Source organism: Drosophila montana, unplaced genomic scaffold (assembly GCF_035044405.1).
Source record: "Drosophila montana isolate Dmon_TW-CO22-7 unplaced genomic scaffold, ASM3504440v1 contig_3734_1, whole genome shotgun sequence".
In the NCBI taxonomy this organism is placed as follows: domain Eukaryota; kingdom Metazoa; phylum Arthropoda; class Insecta; order Diptera; family Drosophilidae; genus Drosophila; species Drosophila montana.
The window spans coordinates 266,335-288,564 of record NW_026998621.1 but is presented as its reverse complement, the minus strand read 5'-3'; the positions used below and the strand labels follow the sequence as shown (position 1 = coordinate 288,564).

Here is a 22,230-nt window from a genome sequence, read left to right as displayed (position 1 = left end):
CGCTCAGCATATGCTTGCGCTCTCCATTAATCCTGCTCTCTTCTACTTACGGCCGCCGCCAAAATTAAAAGAAACGAAATCCCAGCTGAGCCTTTTATGTTGCCTGCTCTCACGACTGACAATGCCGCTTGCTCTTTCACTCTCTCTGTCTCTCTCTGTCTTTCTTTTGGTTTTATTCTTGTGTTTTGCGCATGCGTCACAAATGTCAGTTGAAAAGCGAAGTGTCCACAAGAGAACGCTGAAAAAAAAAAAATATAATCAAATGCAAAAGTAAACCGCATTAATTTGTGTACAAAAGTGAATAATGCAAATTTAAATATGTATTTGATTTATTAATCGCAGCATATTATCGAAAAGCCGGCTATCAACATTTATTGCGTGTTTTCAATTGAAGAACGTGTATGTGTGCCTGTGTACTCGGTAAATATTGCGAAACCGAAAGCAAGTGGGCTATGAAATGCCGATATGTAAATTAAGTTCATAATATTGCACAATGCATTTGAAGTTTAGAAGTGCTCTCAACAGTCTGCAAAAAGTTCGAGTGTCTCTTATGTATCAAAACGCGCCTCTCGAGAATTATGCAACTCACCATGCGGGTCACAGTTCCCATGCTACCCCCCACCCACACACCCACACACTTGTAATTTTGCATAATCATGCATGCAACTGACCAAAGACTAGACGGCCTCTAAATGTTTTTGGGGTTTCTTGACCCCAGGCAGTCATTGCAAATTCTTGTTAAAAATGCAAATTAAAAGAGAAAAACGCACGTAAACAAACCAAATCTTAAAAAAAAAATATTAAATGAGCGCAAACTACATACATATGTGACGAAATTGACAAGAATTGGAAAATTATCTTATAAAGATTCGCAGATTTGCATAACTTGTTTGCATTTGAAAAAAGTTTAGGTTGAAAACAAGAACATTGCATTTAGGCCTTGATAGGCTAAAAGATATCCTATAGTCAAGTGGTGCATATAGTATAAAATTCACAATATTCAAGGGTCCAATTGAGTTTTTTATTTTAATTTAATATTGATTCACTAAGTGTTCTAAAAAATGAAGAAAAAAGGTTTTAACCTATTTAACTGCTCAAAAATACACCCTTGCCCTGCAATTATGCAGGGTATAATCATTCAAACATTCTGAATGCAGACGAGAACTTGACGCCAGCAGACGGAGAAGAAGCAGCACAAAAGAGAAGACAAGAATACCAACAACAAAGAAAATTAACGCAAGTGCGTCATTTTACTTTCATTTGGCATCTGATTTGGTCTGCGAAATGCGACTTAAAGCATAAATCAGAATTAGGCCGAAGGAAAGTGAAAAAATATACCGTATGCCAACATGGGAATATTGATAGGACAGCTGGGAAAGTAAAATACTGATAAGTTTAAATAAATGAGCGACTGAAGTGTTGGAAAGGGTTTAAAGCGGTTTCAAGCTACAGCTTTGTATAACAGCAAAGTTAATTAATTAATTAGAGAGCAGCAAGTACATAAAAGAGTACTTTTCTTAGAAAATGATCAGTTTAAGCAATGCTTGAGCTAAGTAACAAACAAGCGAAAGGAAAGTTCAAAAGTCAGCATAAGTTCGTAACTGAAATATAAGCATCATTAAAGAGCGGCCAAGTTAATTAAAGGAATGAAAATATTAGATTTTTTAAGATGTATGTTTTGAAATGGTCTTATTAGCGCGTCAGTAATGTTTTTTTTATGACTTTCCAACTTTTGTTTAAGATTATTATTCATAAAGATATCTAATGGCAACAAGGTCCGAAGTTGCAATGAAGCTTACTAATAAACAGCCTTTTTTATGATTAATATGTCAATTAATCAGACCAAGCTAATGAGCTTGCATAAAAAATATGCCTTTGGGCGTCCTTCTAATGCAGCTGGTATTAAAATTATTAAAGCTTTCAGCTAGCATAACTTGCAATTTATTTGTGTGAACAGTGGGCAACAGTTAGGAAAATGACAACATAAAAGTTAGAGCTTTTATTAAATTACACAAACTAAAACGAAATAAGTAATTAGCGTAAAGCGTTAAGCGACAGAACGCAGTCGCTGCTGGAAGCTCTGCGTAAACCTGTAGCTTTTTGTTGCCTTTGCTCGTGTCGCGCAAAACAAAAACACAAAAACAAACAGTTAAAAGCCGCGACTCAAGCTTCGTGACGTCACAGACAGCTAAGCTTCGGTCAGCGCCAAGCGAACGTCGTCGGCGGCGTCGACAGCGACGTCAACAGCGATATCCAATAGCGCCCCAAAATAAGAAGTCGAAATTCATTCCTTTCGTTCAAATTCGTTTGCTACGCTCACGAGAGCGGACGTGCACCGCGGAAAATCAGATACAAAAGCCAAAAACGCAAAAAACGTAATAAAGACAAAAAGTAAAACAAACAACAACAACAACAAAAAAATATATTTCGTAGTCTCGCTTATTGTTATTATTGCGATTGTTATTGTTTTGCTTGCTTGTGTTTCGTTTGCAGCAAGGAATTACCGCTAAAAAATTACGAAAAATAATCAATGTGACCAGATTTTTGCAGAAAACATAAACAAAATAACGAAATTAAGTGTTTCAAAATGGTGAAGAACAATAACAATCTGCAGGCGCTCGGCAACGGGCACGCCCTGCAAAATGGCAATGGTACGCCAGTGGGCGTGGCTGCGCCCGTACCAGCCACCCCAGTCAGCTGGGGCCAAACACTTTGGAATACCTGGGATGCCTTCGCGGATGTCATGTGGTTCATCATCTGCAGCATAGGCTACATACTTCAGGTAAGACTTAACAGCACATTGGCGCCTTTGTGCATAAATTGATTTCTAACAGACCGCAGGGCCTTTGTTTACAACTGTTTAACAAATTTGAATTGTATACGATTTTTTGCTATTGACTATTTGAATTTTTGATGCTTCCGTATGCTTGAGAGCGACTCAACGACTTAATTAACAGCATTGTGTGATTGAAAGCTCAAATATATTCAAGTTAAAAATAACAAAAAAAGATACGTATATTCTGAATTATTGAAAAAATTAAAATAAATAAGAAACAGAACATTTTAAATTAAAACCTTAGTAAGCTAAGGAAGTTAGCTAAGAGATATATTTTAAGACCTAAGAATTGTTTGAAATATGAATTAAACTTTTTTTAAATATAACTAAATATATTAAGGGTTATTGTATTTTATAATAATTGCTTGAAATTTCTTTACAAGAGAATATTATTGTCTGATGATTTACTAAAGTTAATTAATTTAAAATGCTATTCAATTTAATAGGTAATTAGTAATCATTTTGAATATTGTTTAAATTTATGTGTATAGACAGATAGAATATAGAAATATTTGTTTATCTGTGGGCAGATAGATGTTATATCAACAAGATTTTTAGTAATAACTGAAGAGTTGGTCTGAATACAATTATCTTTTAAACTGATAAAAATGCATTTAAAACATAGCTCATGTTTAAATGAAAGGGTTCAAATACATTATTATAATAACATTTTGGCCAGATTTGAGTAAAAGCAATATAATATTATGTAAATGCGAAACCACCCTTTAAATATATACCCAAAAAATTAACATCTTATTTGGATAATAATTCTTGTAGATCTCTTAAATTAGTTAAACAAGAACACACTTTAATATTGAAATTAACACAAAAATATACCAATAGTTATTTAGTTAAACAAAAATATATATTTTAAAAATTGTTCGTGTCATCGAATTGTCTGGCAAACGACATTTACTGTCGACTGTTATTCAAGAGCTTCACTTGATAAATGAAATAAAAGCAATGGCAAAACTCGTTTTCGGGCCACTCATTTTCACTCCCTGAATTGGTAGGTAGTGCCCTTGCTCTTGGCTGCTTGTTGTTACAACTCTTCATGGTTAATTAATAAGACTGCAATTTCATTTGCCCATTTATGGTTGCCAGCGTCGTGCATATAAATTAAACGACACGCGCACGATCAATTTACTTTTGATCTTTAATCTGTAATTGTTTTGCCTTTAACTTGCATAACTCAGCACCTTTGTCTAGCTAGTGAAATTAACTTGGCTGCTGCTGCTTATTAATTGTACAATTCGCATTCTAATAACATATATTAAACGCTTTAACTTATAATAATAAGAGGAGCTATCAAAGTTGATCTAGAAAACTTACAAATCTATCTTTCAGACAATATAAGTTTTCAAGCAAAATAATTTGAAATTTTCTGTTCAAATTAGATCTTTTGTATAAACATTTTATATTGTAGAGTTGTGTCAAAATATTCCTAAAATCTTTTCACTTCGCTGGTTTTAATGGGATTACACAGTATTTTATACGAACAGATAGGCTGACGGAGATTCGAACATTCCTGCATATAAATAATTATCCTTTACAAAAAGATCACACAAAATAGTCAAATTTTTTACAGATTTAGCAGCAAGATTTTTCTTAGTACTAAGTACTTAGTAATTAATGAATATAAATTTGTAAGAAAATAATCTGTCTTATTATATTATTTACTTCGCGAACCCTTTTGCATAGTTTTTATTTTATAATTCCCACTGTAAGCAAGGCTGAAGAGAATAATTCTTATCAGCCGTAAAATCACATCTTGTTGATTTATCTAAATTGTCTAAACGATTCATTGCGAAGCTAATTAAAGTAAACAAACAAAAAAATCCCCCCATTGAATTATATATAATTAATTATAGCTTAGACAACGAGCACTTAAAGAGATTGCACATTTAAGATTTACGTAGACTAAACGTTTTAAAGATATAACATGATTTGCACTTACGAGACGCCAAAAGGGCCGCTTCAACACCAAAAACAAAAAAAAAGTTAATTGCTGTAAAGCGCACAAATATTATTTATGGCTAGTTAACAAAGAATTTGGATATTGGGATGCGGGGGAAAACGTTTTTATAAATATTAAATGTGTTGATTTTTAGTTTTTTTTTTTTTGTTTGGTTGAATTGACACGCTCGGCTTTATAAGCAAATTTCGCAGCATTACATAAGCCAATAATTTTTTAGGTTTTTTGTTGTGCTACATAATTATATTAATTTCACTTTGGCAAGAGAGATGAAAAAAAAAACAAAACCTTTTAGTTTGCGGCGTTGTTTTGCGGTGTGTGTATGTGTGTGCAGATATGATCATTAAATATAGCATGTATATCATGTATTTGCCTCGGTCTTATTATGCATGAGTGCCATTAAATTGCCGAGGTAACTCTTTTTGCCTGAATGCTTAACTAGCGTCGACGATGCCAACTGCATAGAGACAGAGTAAGGGCGGGAGGGAACGGTTCGCCGGGGGGTGTATTGGAGGCGTTGCCCATTAAAAATGTTGACATTTGCATGCTGAATGCAATATCAACGAGTCATGAACGGGCCAAAACGAATTTGCATGTAAATCTTTTTACAGATTCGCTCGAGACGACACTTCAACGATGACTTGCCAGTTGTTGTTGTTGTTGTTGCATTTGCCTATCGATCGATTGTGCTAATAATGGGCTTTGGCTAGCCGGCCAACAATCAACGCAATTCAGGTCGATATTAGCCTGGCTTATGTGGATGCATTTTTGATTTGTGGCCCACATGCAAAACAAAAGACTTAGGCAACAAACTTGAACGCTTGTAGGCGTGCATATGCCTCAAAGCCTCTAGAAATGTCGCGCAGCCGCATGTAATGAGCTTTGGGGAGCACATCCAAAAAAAAAAACCAAAAAAAATATTCCCAACCGCAAAATGTTGGCAGTAACGCTGGCAGCGCTGTCAGCGTCGGCGTCGCTGCTGCGTTTTGGCTTGTTGACCCAGTTCAACTTTTGCATTTTGCCGGCTTTGCAACGCTTTGAAGCCTGTTTTTATTAGCTTGGCTAGTTGTGGGTTCGGCTGCTGCTGTTGCTGCTGTTTTTGCTGTTGTTGCTGTGGCAACAACAAGCAACACATTTTTTCGCGGGCAACCTGCCTGCCCGCCTGGCTGCGAGTATTATTTTGAGGCGTGTGTGTTTCTGTGTGTGCGTTTGTGTGTTTGCAACGGCGCAAACACACAGAAAAAGAAGAAATATAAAAGAAGTAAACGCAATTGAAATCGAAAGTGTTGGTCAAACAACAACAACAAAAGTCGTATAACTGCCGCTTGGTATTGCATATGTGAGCATAACGTTTGCTTTTGTTTGAAGCCGTCTCGATGTGGAGGTTATTTGAAGCGCAGGCTCATACCCCATAACGGCCTTGGCTCACTTGCTTGGATTATCTTTCATGCGAAGTGGGTTAGGATAGTGTGTCACTTTAGGGCAATAAATGGTTATGTTAGATAAAGTGATTTATAGGTGTTTTTTGCTTGGATGAACAAAGCTAAATATTATTTTATTTCTTTTACTTATTTTACAATAATATTATTGTTATTTTACAAATATAGTAAATAGACTTACATTTGGACATGGCATATTTTTAAAAAGCATAATACAATTTAATACAATTTTTATTTAATTTGTCAGTCAATTATATCTTGATTTAGGCCAGTTAAAAGCGAAATTTTTTATAAAATATAAGACGTTTTGTATATATATTATTGTATTGAGAAATTCACATTATAGTTGAAGTATATTGAAAAAAGAACTAATTGTATAAGCTTGTAGTTGGGCATATAGTCTCAGGTCTGCTAATCATATTATTATGTGTCTTTGACGTAATCTTTATAAAATTTTGTTACTATGTTTAGAAAAGTATCTGGTAATTTATATTTATAATTTTTGTATATAGCCAAATATATATACATACACGAGTCTTTCACAAAGTTTGTTGAATTGAGTTCTTTGCCTAAAACTCTTTTGTTCATATTGCCAAGCGAAAATCTGACAAATTATTTGTAATTATTTGCGGACTATCATTAGTCTTCATATCAGTTTCACACAAATCCCACATCCGCTGAGTACGCAGCTCAATTTGCAACAATCTTCAGCAAATTCCACTTTTGGCCAAGCTTGGCGCAATGCTGGCGGAGCATAGAACTTGATTGCCAGCACGTCTAGCCGCACATCAATTGCGAGCCGTTGTTGTAGGTGCTAATTTCTGCTAGGCAATAAATAAAAATGGCTTTTGAAGGCCGCTTGGTCGAGTGACCAGCCGCTGCAAGCGGCGGCAGCCAAACAAAGAAAACAATAAAAACAAACAGCCAGACAAATACAAAGGCAAATTCATTGACCAGCTGCAAGGCAGGCAAAACTTTGATTGTATACAAGGCAACTGCCTCGATGACGCCTCAAAATGCAACGGCTCAACGGCGCAGCCAACGCGTTGACGGCATTCAAATGGAGTTCGCGTCATGCCTAAATCGTTGCATGGGTTGTTCAATTCGTAAACCTGTTTCAAATAAAACACAATATATTCAAATTTTAGGTCGTTAAAATTTAACCAATTATTTGTTGATTTTTATCAATGAGTTAACTGTCAGTTCCAGCTGACTGCAAGAAATGACATTGAAAAATCTTTTATTTTTAAATTAAAATAATTAAATAAATTTGAAAAAATAAAGCTGCTTCAAAATTGTGAAACACAAACCTTTGTATTATAAGGAAACGTATTTTAAATATAGAAATATTCTCTGCTTATACAGCTGCATATAGGCCTATCCCCTTTAGTTAAGCCTAGACCAACTAAATATCAAATATTGATTATACCTTTTCACACAACTACAAATTAAGAAAACATTCAATATGCGTCACTCGTATATGCCTTTAGGCATATTGTCTCCACAGATTAAACAAAATTAACCCACCTCGTAGCTCACTTATTTCATTAGACGTATTTTATTATGAGCTGCAATTTCAGGTTTATGCGTTTTTTGCAAGAGTCGCTGTCTGTTGCGCTCTATGAAACACTCTCAGCTTCTCATTTTCTCATAGTTTTCATTTATTTATTTATTTTATATAAATTAAAGCTGTTGTTTAAGAAGGTCACAATTTCGTTGCAAGTGTGAGTGCGTGTGCGAGTGGCAGCAAATGAAAATTGCAACAGTGGTGCACAATGCAAGTTCGTGTCTTAAGTCTTTTGTATTTAAGCTCATTGAAAAGCGCTCAGCGTTTAGCGCTCAAAATATGCTTTTGGCCTGTAAGTTATAAGCGGGCCAATAAAGGCAGCTGTCGAGTCGAGTCTTGTTGACTCGAGCCGAGTCGAGTCGAGTAGAGCGGCGAGCATGGATATCGCTGCAACCGTGTGTTTTGTTGTTGGGCAAGACACTTGGCTTGACGGCGAGGCTTGCAGCTTGGCGCACCGGCTGGCAGTTTCGCTTTCAGCTGGCTTAGAATTCACCTGGTCGCCGCAGTCGTTTAGATTTTCAATTTTTCGCAATTCTCCCGGACGACGCAAACAAGTTTTGCCGCACCGGCTGCCATTTGCTTTGCCCAAGCGCAGCAACAACATTAACAGCAACAACACAAACAAACATTTGATTACCACTCGCTCCTCCGCTGTGGCAAATGGCGCCTCTAGAAGTTAGCATATCGATAAAAACGTGAGCGTATGCCAACTTCCATAATTCGAATTTGTTTGCGGTTTTGTCGCATATTTTGCTACTTTGTTTGAATGTGCATAATTGTGCAAGATGTGCCCCTGCCTCCTCATATGCTGATTGTCAGCTTTCGGCCGATTCATAAAATCACATTGTACAGTTAGAAACATTGACTAATTTTTAAAGTTGTGTTTAAATGTTTATTCAAGACTAACGAACAGCTATTGATAATGAGCTGGAAGCTCTGGCATCTGCGTTGGCTCTCTTGTAATTGCTGGAGTGCCTTTTTTTTTTTGCATTTGCATTTGTTGAAGCAGGCAGAGTTTTGAGCATCACAATTAGGAAGCCACTTATAAGCTAAACGAATGAGCTACACTTAGAAAAAGGGAAAAAGGGTAAACTACTTATTAATTAAAATATTCTGAACTACCAAATTGTATTTGTTTGATGAAAAAAGAACTATTACGGTATAAAGAATATTCGGCACGCCGATGATTTTATACCCTTGTAGACATATTCCTTACGGTTTTGCGGACATCTGAGAATACCGAAGCTGGTTTGGTCTAAATAACTTTAAAAACAAAAAGTTTTTCATACAAGAACCTACTTTTCGAACGATCATTTCTATGGTAGCTATATGATATAGCGGTCCGATCCGGCCGACCTTTATACTGCTTGCGATAGATAGACGGAACTATGTTTCAAGATAATAGATTTGAAACTGAGAGACAAGTTCGAATACAAACAGACAGACGGATAGACGGACCTGGCTAAATCAACTCGACTGTTGATGCTGGTCTAGAATATATACACTTTATGGGGTCGGAGATGTCTCCTTCTATGCGTTACATATTTTATAATATAATTATAGTACAAATTATAAAATATACATATAAATCAAATATTTAAAAAAGAAACTAGAATTGCGTATCTAAGAAACAGCTCGAGTGTGTTACATTATTAAGGCAATTATCATATTGCTATTTGACCTTCATTAAAAGAATAAATATCATAAAATCATTTTCTAAAAAAAAAATTAAATCGATTTTACATGCTGTAATCAGCATGAAATTACCTGCATTATTAAGGCTAGATTTCTGAAAGGAATATAATTGGCGAAAAGCATTATTAAATTCATTTCACAACATTTTATTAGACTGACTATTGGTAGATTGTAATAAAAACTAATGTAATCAATAATAATAAGTATTTGTATAAGTATTTATTAGAGCTTAAGAGCTTTGCTAGAAGATTTAATTGAAGAATTGTTTTAGGTACCAGAGAACTTTTACTTGTTTAAATTTTGCTTAAATCCAGTCGCATTCACTTTTAATATTGATAGCCATATAAAAACATGTTTAAACAGTCGTAGGTTTCTTCAATTTCGCAGTGCCGCTTAACTTAAACCTAATACACCACAAGCTTATTTCTTTTAAACAACCTGCCCAGCAGCTTCACTTACTGACCATATTACAACGCTCTCGTCATCAGCTGTAAGCTTTTGGTATTTTTCCGTTTTACAAAGGTCAATGCGTTCACCTTGACAATCAAATAGACAATCTAACAAACCATAAACAGCCCAATAAACCCAAGCCCTACTAGTTTGTTGCTGACTAAGCAGGTTTTTCGATTTTACAAAAGACACATTGTGAAAAATGAATTTTTTCCAGTTTTTTTTCTTCTTCAAATGACATGGCATATATGCGAGCACGACTATATTAATATTTGTATTTGTTTACATATGGCAAGTCATGATTGGAGTATATTAGCCAGAGACCTGGCAGAACAAGCAAACGATTTGCCTTTAGAATTGACTTCCGTGATGTTTCGTTTTATACAGATTAGTTTTTTTTTTTTTGCAAAAACTTGAAATTATGAATAAAAAAGTCAGAAGAAAGGCAAAAGTCTTGGTCATTTAGTTCACGTTTCATTTGCTGTCCCATAAAAATGGTGTTGTAAATATTAATAAGAAAAAAATAATAAAAAAATGATCTCATGGCATAAATCGCAGCATAAACATATTTAAGTTATTATCATGTTATGCATAAATTATAATGGGCCATTTCCTGCCCTTGTTAAAGTAAAAAAAGAGAAGAGAAAAAGACACGCACGAATTGCATGTTCAATTATGTGACAAAATGTCTGTCAACAAGGCAACAAGTGAAAGATGCAACAGATCATTATTATCATATCATCATTTTGATAATAATCATCGTCAGACACCAGCAGACATGTTACCTTTGATGAATTTTCGTATTATTTATGAGTATTTTTCGGGGCAAGTTGCAGTAAACTAACAGTCCAAATGATCAAGCCCAGTTATTTCGACTAAGTTGATACCCTTTACTAAATTGAAAACTAACATCAATTGGCCATATAAAAAGAGAAGCACGCTTTATGCATCCGCATCTGTTTCCTCACAAAATGTAGCTATAGAATCATAAATCAATATCTTCATCTTCACAAATAACATGTTTAAATATATGAGAGTATCAAATAGCAAGGCTGTAAATTTGTATAAATTTTAGTCCCAAATTGTCTTAAGTTTACAAATTTTCAAATTCTTTTTAAATACTTTACCAATTAATGGTATTTCGATTAATCTTTTTAACAAACGTAATTAATTAAGATTTTAAGTAGCAATTGGGTATTTTCTTTATTTTATATTTTCAAATATTTGCTTAAAGTAATATGCTTGAAATGCATATGAATTTGTTAATAAATAAACCAAGAAGCATTAGACAAAATCAAACCTTCTAAAGGTTAAATATATTTGAAATCTGTTAATATTCGATCTTTTTTTACACAAACTAGATACAAAATCGTAAAGGGTACATTCTTATAAGTTTATCCATAACAAATATTAAGCTTAGAATTTTCAAAGTTCAAAATTGATTTATATATTCATTTGTCTAGTAGTATTCTATGATATGTTTTTCACTTCCGACTATCGATTATTATCGGCATTTTCATGGGGCCGTATAAAAAATAAAAAAAATAAGAATAAACTTAGAGGTAGAAAGTCACTTAAGCTCAAAGCACTTGGCTGTAGATGCCTTACATATCATTTTAGCTTCATAGTATGGAAAATAAATCTTTCTGTTGCATGTAACATACACCTGCACAACTATATGATACCCTTTTCGTCCAGGCAGGCTACAGAGCATAACAACGGCGGCCACGTTGCGCCACATTCATTGTTAATGTCAAAATAATTGGACACGCTTGCCAGTGCTGGCCCCTGAGCAGAAGCCGATGTTGCACCCCAAGCCGGAGATCGGTTCGAGCGCCCAACGGCTGCGGGCAGCGACAACGTAGCGTGTGGCACGAAAATTTATGAGCCGCCTCTGGTGGCAAGCGAGATGGAAAGTGCTACTGTGTTGCCTTTTTGTTGCCGCCGCTGTTGTTGTTGTTCTTCTTGCTTTTTGTTGTTGTTGCATTATTGTTTGCTCCCCAAAAAATATGTAAAATGTTATGTAAATGTTGTTGCTGGTCGCTGGCAAGTTTGTTGCCCGCGCCCCTTTTGTTATCTTTATGCGACAATGCAGACGTGCGAGCCATAAATTTTGACAGCTTATTGACACTAAAACAACAAGAGCCGAAAAAGAGACTTGACAGATTTTAAGAAGTTGAAAATATTTCAACTATTTACCCAAGCAGAGGCGTCAAATTCGACGTCTATTAACACGCTACCGTCAACTGGCAGACAATTCGCATTGTCTGCGGCTTGTTTGCCCATTTATGCTTTTTGTTGTTGTCGTTGGTTTTTTTTTGTTAAAGTCAAGATTTGCATATGGAACAACATGTATGTGCACTAATATTTGGCATATTGCCTGTCAGTTGGCAGCGTTCGCAAGAAAAGCCCAAAGAATGGCATGGGCCAAAACAAAAGACTTAGGCAACAAACTCGTTGATGTATTTGTCATTTGACAGACGCGGGCTTAGCGGAAAGCTAAGGGAAACCCGCTGTTAAAATGTTGCGATGAGGGTTTTTTATGGTATAAGTTGGTGACGGACAGCTAAAAGTTTTTTAATGAAACGGTTTTGTAAAACTATTCTTGTTGAATGTTAATTAACAAAAGTTATGTGTCTAATAGCCTATTTTTAAGAGTTTAACAACTAAGCAAGTCCTTTGGAATGAAATCAAGGAAATATTAAAGCTACGAAATATTCGAGCTCTTATGTACAATTTATTTCTATTTATAAATATATACTCTAGAAATTTCTGCAATTCAATTATTAACAAGTGACTATTTAAGAACCTGTTTTTGAGTAGAATAGAAAATAAATTAATTAAGTGATTGACTTTAATCTTGAGCTCTGCATTTTTATTCATTTATGAAGTCTGTTTGCATATTCAAGCTTTTTTCATAGTTTTTTTGTAACTTTGAAAGTTAGCAATTATAAAAAACGATTTTAGGCATCAATTATTAGAAATTTTTGATTAATAATTTAATAATTTTATTAAAATTATGAAAATATTATAAATGTAATGAATAAATGACTCGCGAAAAATAATTAAATTATTATCATAATTGGTGCATATTTAACTTTAAGTAATTGCGAAGAGTAGCTTTGCCAGAGATTTCGAGCTTCTGAAGTTAGGCAGTTGCTTATACAAAATATGCCAATCCAAAAGGTGTTTTTGCTGCCTGGCAACATAAATGCAGGACTAATATACGCAAAGATTTAGTTGCAGGCAGCTGAAGTCAGTTTGCATGGCTTATAAAAACGATTTATTAAATTGCATTAAGGACTTATTGCAGGCATTTTATTACTTAAGATAAGCTCTATACAAAATAATAAAATTAAAAAAATATTGTTTTATAGGTACATTAAGAAAGCCAAATTCATCAACTCGCATTTTCAGGCACCCTTTATTACCTAGCCATAAACCTTAATTAATTTACGCTGCTTCCTGTATAATTATCAACACCTCTCTTATCTTTTGCTTCCTGCAGGACCTTTATTATATCGCCTTTGGCTATCCCGAAAAGGAACTCAACACGGACATTGCATTAATAACTGGTGGCGGCAATGGACTGGGTCGTCTGCTGGCCGAGAGACTAGGCAAAATGGGCACCAAAGTCATCATCTGGGACATTAACAAAAAGGGTAAAGCAAATTGAGAAAGAGAGAGCGAGAGCGAGAGAGAGAGTTATGTAATTTTCTCAATCTTCAGGCATTGCGGAGACCGTTGAGATCGTACAGGAGGCGGGAGGCTACTGCAAGGGCTATGTCGTAGATATATCAAAGAAGGAGGAGGTCTACAAAGCGGCCGATGTCATCAGAGAAGAAGTCGGTGATGTAAGTATCAAAACCAAAAGGGGGAATCATGGGATGCAGTTGTGGAATGCGTGCGTCAATTGAAGCATAAAACTCTAGTAATTGACGTTCACAGTTGAGCGCTCGAAATAGTCGCCTCTATGCGCTACGTAATTGTTTGTTGAGGGGCGTTTAATGGCCAGAACCCTTTGTGGAACACATGTAGGACCAACACTCTTCATACTGCCACGCCCCCGAGCAACACATTTATGCGTATACTTATGTCATAAATTTTGTTCACCGGCCCCCAAGAGAAAAAATTCGTATGCATGAGCGCATCTTCAACGTTCACCTTGAGAAAGCAGGGAGAGAGAATGAGAGAGAGAGAGAGAGCGATTGCTGGACGAGTCTTCAAACTGGTTGCCGCTTGCGTTGCATCTGGCAATTAATCACAATGTGGAGCACCGACTGCCTTATTCTTTTACCTGTTTACCCCTGCCCTGCACAGGGCAACCGCAACTTGCATTCAAATTAATCGCAAGCGGCACGAGCTGCCGCACTGCCACGCCCATTTGGGAGACACATTAAAAATGCATAAAAATCGCAGCCACTAATTGTGTGACTGCCCCGAATGCATCTTCTGTGTGCCATGCATAAATCTTCAGCATATCTCGGCTCCGGCCAAGACGAGATAGCATTGCAACAGCATTCGACCACAAATCGTGTCACGGCATTCATTATCACTGTGAATGCAACTGTGAATGCTGACTGCCAACTGCCTGTCGAGTGCTGCCTTCTGACTGCCGACTGCCGACTGCCGACTACCGACTGCTGACTGTTTGGCGAGTGCCCAGCGCAGTTGCTAATGTGATTAGCGCAGTTTTGCCAAAGTGTCGAAAGTCTGGCAAGCGCATCAATTTTCATCATTTACATCATTAATGATGCCCTCCGTCGGCGGTTTTGTAATCATCTAATGAAATATTCATACCAGATTGTCTACACAAAAATAACACGTCTTTATCTAACTCACTAAGATAAAGAACTTTGTTTAAAATACCTGAGTTCTCTGCTGTACCTACATATAAAGCGTATATTGCATGTCGGCTTGTTGAACCTGGTGCTGAAAAATTCGAGAAACACTCGTTTATAACCATGCCAGATGGTGTTAAGATTATTTGACTACGCCCACTTGGGGCGTGACGAATCGGAAAAGTCTACATTACTTACATTTTATAAAGTAATTTTATTTTAGGCGCTATTTAACTCCGTGACACGAAACTTGGCCTAAATGTTTACTCGTTACATCAAATCTGCAGATTATGTGATTACGCCCCTTGGTGGAGTGGCATATCAGAAAAATCGATGTCTTTTTTAGTTCGTAGCTGGTGAGACCAAACTTTAGAGACTATCATTCAACTCCACTTGGGATTGATCAAATTCTTCTGCCTACGCCCACTAAGAAGGCGTGTCAAATCAAAAATATCGTTATCTTTATAAATTTGGCTTTTAACTTGATCCAAGCTGTTGTTAGGCTGTGAACGAATATTACGCACTTGGTTAAACAACTTCTTACTTACTTTTGTCTATGTATTGCTCGGCCAAACTCTCCATTAAAAAAACCATTAGTGTACATTAGGTAATTTAGCAAATTGATTTGATTTGTACTGAAATTTAAGCAACAAAATTTAAAAAAATGTAATCCAAAATGGTGTAAACATATGTAGCATGAAAAGATGAGATCATTTAAAAATTTTTGGGTAACAGTTGACTAGCTGCCGCTTTGCCTGCTAATTAGTTTAGTTCACTTCTATTTGTCGGTTTAATTAGAGCTCTCGAGTTTCTACTGCTAATAAGTTAAGGTTGAGGCTAAAACTATAGTCATTATTACTACTTTTATTATTCATTGATCGCTCTTGTTTGAATAAAAGTCCGATAAAAACGAATCATTTTTATAAATGAACAGTTCATTTTTAATATCTTTCTTTATTCATTCCAATATTAATTTTGTGCAATGTTGAAAAAGAAGAGATCTCTTTTAGAATGCAAACTAAGTAAAAGGTAATAAAATTGAAACATATATAACTAACGTGTATTAAGTATATTCATAAATCAATTGAATACAAACATATACAGTCGGACAATAATTAACATTTGAATATGAGATTCCATTTGTTATTATACAAATTGAACTGAAATTTTGTCTGACATCTAATTTTATTTTATCTATATTTGAACTCCAAAAGACTTGTTATATATGTAATTATTTTAAAGAGCTCTATAATTATTAAAAACGAAATCTTTTGTTCTATGCAACAACAACCCCAAAAGTATCAACAATTTTGGTCAGTTAATTGTTGCAAAGCTTTTATCAACTGACTTTTAAAATGCCATCATTAGGAGGGTTCAAACCGTTTTACGCTTGGCCAGCGGCTGTTACCAAATGAAATATTAACGCACTGACAAGTTCAACAACAACAACAGCAGCATTGGAGCCAAAAATCATTAGTGTAAAAATGGTTAAACCCAACTTAAACAAGACACTTGGACATCAAATTATACTGCTAAAAAACTAAATAAATATTATAAATTGTTAGAAGTCAGCAGCTTGGCCAGAACCCAATAGACTTATAAAAAAAAAAGGGAAGCAATTGAGGAGATTGCTTTTAAGACTTTCAGAGAAACGAACTGATCTCGATTTTCCTTATACACTTCTCTATCGCAAACTGGGTATCTCCAGCTTAAATGATATACATATAGACGGACCGTTGGTCAGATGGGCCTGGCCTGATTAACTCGGTTTCAAACTGGTTCGAACCCTTCAATTTATATTTTATTCATATTGGCCCAAATACAGCTGAGACAATGTCCGAACGGAACCAAGTTTAAAAAATTACAGGGTTTTGGCTTAACATAAAAAAGGTTTGAACCCGAAATAATAAAGTAGTTGGTTCAACTTCTATATGAAAAGATCTAATGCTTGGAATATTGTCATTGTAACGGGCAATAACGGGCTGTAAAAGATCAGTTTCACGAATCGAGCCAGTGAGTTAGTTCGAACCGGTTTACAGTCGTTTACAGCCCTGCATTTGATATGCCTTTTAACAGCTTTGCACTTTTACAGGGTATAGCAAAAGTAGCAATGAGCAAAAAGCATTCAACTGCTTAGTAAGTCATGCGTTATGCAGATGACGCGTTGCTTTAGTTGTTGTTGCTGTCGTCTGGTCTCTGAAATATTACATTTAATATTTTTAATAGCTGCTGTGCCTTTTGCTGTGTTATTGTTGTTTTAATGCACGCCTCGTTAAATGTTTTTTGTGTTGTTTATTTTCTGCTATTTTTTTTTATACCCAGTGCTCGCAATTTGAAATCGCGCATACGCAACGTGGAACCCGCAGCCGCCCGCCGGCGCCCATCTTCGGTGCACTTGAACTCGCTGTGGCCTGAATTTGTTGTACATACTTGTTGTGGCTGTTGTTGCTATGATAGCTTCTAGTTGTTTCTTTTTGTTGTTGTTTTTGTTTATGTAAATGAAATGTTGCACTTGTTGTTAACTTGGTTAACTAGCAACAGCAACAGCAACAGCTGAAACGCCGCATATAACTACTGAAATCATATTTAAATTTCAAGCATTTTACATTATTTGCAATTAGACCTTGACACGTTACACTTTTTGTTTGAATGCATCTTAATTAATATTACGCATAGAGATTTCACTTGCAAACAGTTTTGTAGGCATAATTACACTTTTTCGCTTTCCGGTAAATGATTTGGAACCGTAACGAACAATTTAACAAACGAGTGGTAATATTTATAATAGGAAACGGAACTGGAATTCAGTGAGTTTTGTTTTTTTTTTTTGGCTAAAAGTATAGAGAAAGATAAGCAACAGAGCACAACAGATATTTGTGTTAATTAAGTCAAGTTTTAATAATCTTAAATTATATGAAAACTTGTCTGAATTAACTTAAATTTCTTTTGTGTGCCAATTGGTAGCGATTTGTATAAAGAATCGTTAAACTTTTCCTTGGGAAATCTGTCTAGATTTCGCTTCTATAGATGTAATACATTTCTTTTTATTGCGGTATCTATTTTTTTTAGCGACATCATAAAAAGTATTTTACCTGAAATCGAATAGGTTCAACATTGAGAGTATTTACTCTCTGGCAAAAGTTGGGTATCACTTTAGTTCAGCGATTCTCAAACGTATTACATGCCCAGCTATTTTGAGAATCAATGGATTCTAGTGTCCGCTAAAATTGATAATATGTCAATTGAATTATTTACTTTAATAGCATACATTAATTAAAGCCTGCCTTACCCTGAGCCTTATTTAGCTACTGTGTCTTTCAACTGACCCTCTGTAAACCCATTTGAGAAACTCCTCTCAAAGAAATCGAAAACATATTTGAAAATTATTTGGTTATTTAACAAATATTATTTGTATACCCTGAATTGAATATTGTTTTTTAAAAAGGCCTTACAAATAATTTTAAATCATATTAAAAGCATACAACTCAGTCTTGTTTGTCTGAATATAAATATAAAACTTAAAAGACTAAAAGCTTTTCATTCACAAACTTATGTTTCTAATGATCATTACAATCATAGACTTCATTATATAGTCTTACGATACGTGAAATTCTCACAGATGTCATTTCCAGAGGCAGGAAGCATCTGTGTATCTGTTTTAAGTTATTTTAACTAGGTCTGATTAAGAATATACATACAGATATTCCCTTTTCTTAGTCTTTTTTATTGCTTTACATATTAAACGACAAATATATTAATAATACGGCCTGCTGAGGTCAAGACGCACAGCTTTAAAGATGCTTGAGCCAGATTATATTTTTCCAATCAAAAATGTCTTAGAATTGATTTTCGGCAAGTGGTTGCTATTAACACAAAACGACTAAAATTTGTTTAGACATAAAGTCATAAATAACATATTTTATAGAGCTGAACCAAGTCTCTGCCATGTCAATTGATAAGCCAAAACAAGTTGAGAATTTTTGTTGATGTTAGTAGAACGCAAATTGCGCAATTTCCGCAGCTTGTAAATTATTGAAAAAATACGTATATTCAAAATCTTATGTGGCAAAAAATATCAAATAATTAAACAGAAGTCAAGAAAATGTTTACAGCAGCTCATAAAAAAAACTTGTATTTTTATGCCTTTCGCAGGTTACTTTGCTGATCAACAACGCCGGAGTTGTCTCTGGGCTACATCTGTTGGATACGCCCGACCATCTGATCGAGCGCTCGTTCAATGTGAATGTTATGGCACACTTTTGGGTTAGTTGAATACACACACGCACACATGCTTGCTTTAACTACCAGTTTACATTGCACAGACCACAAAAGCGTTTCTGCCCAAAATGATCGAGAACGAACGAGGACACATCGCGACGATAGCCTCACTTGCCGGCCATGTTGGCATTAGCAAATTGGTCGATTACTGTGCCAGTAAATTTGCAGCGGTTAGTACGATGCCCTCACTCTTTCTGCTACACTGTATGCAAATGACAGTGTCAGCTAAATGTATTTTACTACATGCTTGTGCACAATAATTACAGGTGGGCTTTGACGAGGCACTGCGTCTGGAGCTGGAAGTCCTTGGACATACGAACATACAAACCACCTGCATTTGCCCGTTCTTTATACAGGCAACGGGCATGTTTGACGATGTGAATGCCAGGTGAGTCGGTTTAGGGCGTGGCACTTGTGGTAATATACTGACAGTTAAACTGTTCTTGCAGATGGGTGCCCACATTGAATCCCAACGATGTGGCCGATCGTGTCATCTCGGCCATTAAGAAGAACGAGAAACTTGCGGTCATTCCGGGCTTCCTCAAATTCCTGCTGTCCTTCAAATGGTGAGTAAACACAAACACAAAAGAAATGTCTTAATGGGGTTCCCAAACAAACGACCATCTGGGCCAGATATGTGTTCAAGTATTTTAATTCAACATCAACTTAAGAGTCTTTTTAAGAAATGCAAATTAGGGATATTATGAGATTAAAGTAAGAATTAATAATACGAGCGGAAGTCTAAGGCTTGAAGTTTAGCTAAGCGTATTCGAATAAATTAATTGGGAAACATTTGCAAAGGAATACCAAAGAGATGATCAAAATAGGTAGAAGTGCTCTAGTCGGGATTGTACGGCTAATGGATACCCTAAATCTTCCTCTATCAACAATATAAAACCACACGTTTTCTGTCATAACTTCTGTGTTTCTTAACCGATCATATTTGAAATTTGCAGCTGTAGATCATATTAAGCGATAGATAAAGATAGATTTATATATTCTCAAATAAAATGCTAGGTGGCATATAACATCGGGGCGGAGGCGGGGGTGTAACGACAGCTATACAATGAAAGATACTTGATTTGTATAAACTATTCTAGAAGCGACATGATAAATTTGGTGAATTTAGCTCTTTAAACCTAAGAGATCACAAAAGGATTTCGATATCAATTTCTATCCATTTTTTTAAGTAAATGGGTCTATCCATTTTTTTAGTAAATGGGTCTATCTATTTTTTTAGTAAATGGGTCTATCCATTTTTTTAGTAAATGGGGCATGTTATCGATTATCAGAAACAAACTTGTACTGCACGGGCACTAGAAAGACCTACGTTCAAAATTTTAAGCTTTTATAGGTTCTGAAATCCTTGCGCTCATTCATACGGACAGACCTACATGTCTGGATCGACACGGCTATTGATGCTAATACTCCATATTTACTATATGGGGTATGAGATGCGTCCTCCTGCCTGTTACAAAAATTTTCCCAAAAACAGTATACCCTTTTTACCTATTGCAGATTAGAATTTATAGTTTTATATACGCGTTGGGCTTTCTTTAAGAAACTGAAACATGAAAGATTATATTTGAATTTTGAGAAACATTAATCACTTCATTAAAATTCTCGGAAATGATTTCCTGCTTGTTTAAATATTAACAAGTGCCAAATTACATATTAAAGTTTTAGTTAGTCAGTTTCATTAGGCTAATTGAGAACTTTTTACAAGAAAATAATACAAGATAACATATAAACATCTAATTATCAGATTTAAATGTTACCTAGCATTTCTTTAGAATGCTCGAATAAGATTTCATGCGTATTTTTGAATTAGCAACCCCCGAAATGGATATTAAAATATATTGTCTAATAAATTGACTATCGCCAATGTGATATGCATTTCCATGCCATTCGCTTACCGCATGACAATTCAGACTGTGAATTATTACCCATTTGGAAATCAGTGAAACTAAAAGGCTGAAGCGCACCCGTCCCCGGCTCCCCCCTGTCGTGGGCCATGGCTAATGGTCTTGCTTTAATGTGTTTCACTTTAATAATGCATAACATTTACCTTTGCCTTATTCTATATTTTGTCTCTTCTCGTTTTTTTGTTTTTGCCTATTTGCAGGACCTTCCCTTGGGGTTGTGTTGGCGGCTTGTTGCGTCGCCTGGTGCCGGATGCCTCGCCCCACGGCCTGCCCAGCTCCGCGGCCAGCTGCAACAACAGCAACGGCAAACCAAATGGCAGCATCATTTCCTCCACCACCGCCGCGGACATGGCCGCCCTCGATGCTCAGTTGAGCAGCGCCAGCGTCACGTTGCCGGCCAAATCACCCTCGATGCTCATCCAGCGGACTCCTTCGCTGGGGGAGCGGGTGCTCTGAGGAGTGCCGCTTCACGTATTTGTTGGTTTATTTTTTTTTGCATTTTACGAGTTATGTGTGTAATTGAATTTGTGCTTTTGGCATTATTTTTATTTTGTTTTTTTCCGTTCTTCTCCCTTTTTTCGGGCAAGCGACCATCCGCGATGAGAGATTTGTGGTCAGCAGCCCATTTAGTAATTTTAAGCTACGAGTCTAGTGATATTACATTTAGTTATGATGGGCCTCGACGGGCCCTCAAATACGATTAGTTCTTTAAAATGCTGATTCGTATTTTTGTACAGAAGCGACAGAAAGAGATATAGAGTCGAGCGCAGTCAGGATTAAAAGCATTTCTCCTTCGGTTGTAGACTTTTTAAGAAATCCACTTGATAATTGAAAACTAGTTAATTTGTTTCTCTATATTTTGGGCATAATTCTCTTTTTATTTAGTTTAGCATAGGCCGCGTGATTTCTTTAATCGACTTTTGCCGTAGGTAAACTTTATATAAGAAACATATTTTTCTCTAATTACTAATTAGCGTTATTTTTACTAATAATAACTCAATTAAACCTTAGTTAGCAGGCAAAACCATTTGTCAAACATACAAATACAAGTTGAAAAAGTTTTCATATTTCTTAGCTAATACCATTTTGTGTGCATAGAATGTTTAGTTAATTCGACTATCCAAATAATTTATCGAAAAAATAAGAAACTATTTGAAAAATATATAAATATACATGTACTAAAATGAATTTTTATTTTATTCAGCAAAAGTGAAATCTATATTA

General features: G+C 35.6%; 1 protein-coding gene across 1 annotated transcript; it reads left to right on the top strand.

Annotated features, from left to right (window-relative positions):
• Nucleotides 1-269: 269 nt before the first annotated feature.
• On the top strand, nucleotides 270-22,190 carry LOC135437402 (estradiol 17-beta-dehydrogenase 11). The gene is made up of 9 exons (XM_064695321.1): nucleotides 270-420; nucleotides 2,494-2,782; nucleotides 13,471-13,624; nucleotides 13,692-13,816; nucleotides 18,956-19,066; nucleotides 19,126-19,251; nucleotides 19,348-19,469; nucleotides 19,531-19,647; nucleotides 21,207-22,190. The coding sequence occupies exons 2-9, from the start codon at nucleotides 2,588-2,590 to the stop codon at nucleotides 21,460-21,462; spliced, it is 1,206 nt and encodes a 401-aa protein (XP_064551391.1). The 5' UTR covers nucleotides 270-420; nucleotides 2,494-2,587; the 3' UTR covers nucleotides 21,463-22,190.
• The last annotated feature ends 40 nt before the right edge of the window (nucleotides 22,191-22,230 follow it).

Coding starts and splice junctions, on each gene's coding strand:
- LOC135437402 (XM_064695321.1), top strand. CDS start 2,588: ATGGTGAAGAACAATAACAATCTGCAGGCGCTCGGCAACGGGCACGCC. Junction 2,783..13,470: donor GCATAGGCTACATACTTCAG/GTAAGACTTAAC, acceptor TGCTTCCTGCAG/GACCTTTATTATATCGCCTT. Junction 13,625..13,691: donor CTGGGACATTAACAAAAAGG/GTAAAGCAAATT, acceptor CTCAATCTTCAG/GCATTGCGGAGACCGTTGAG.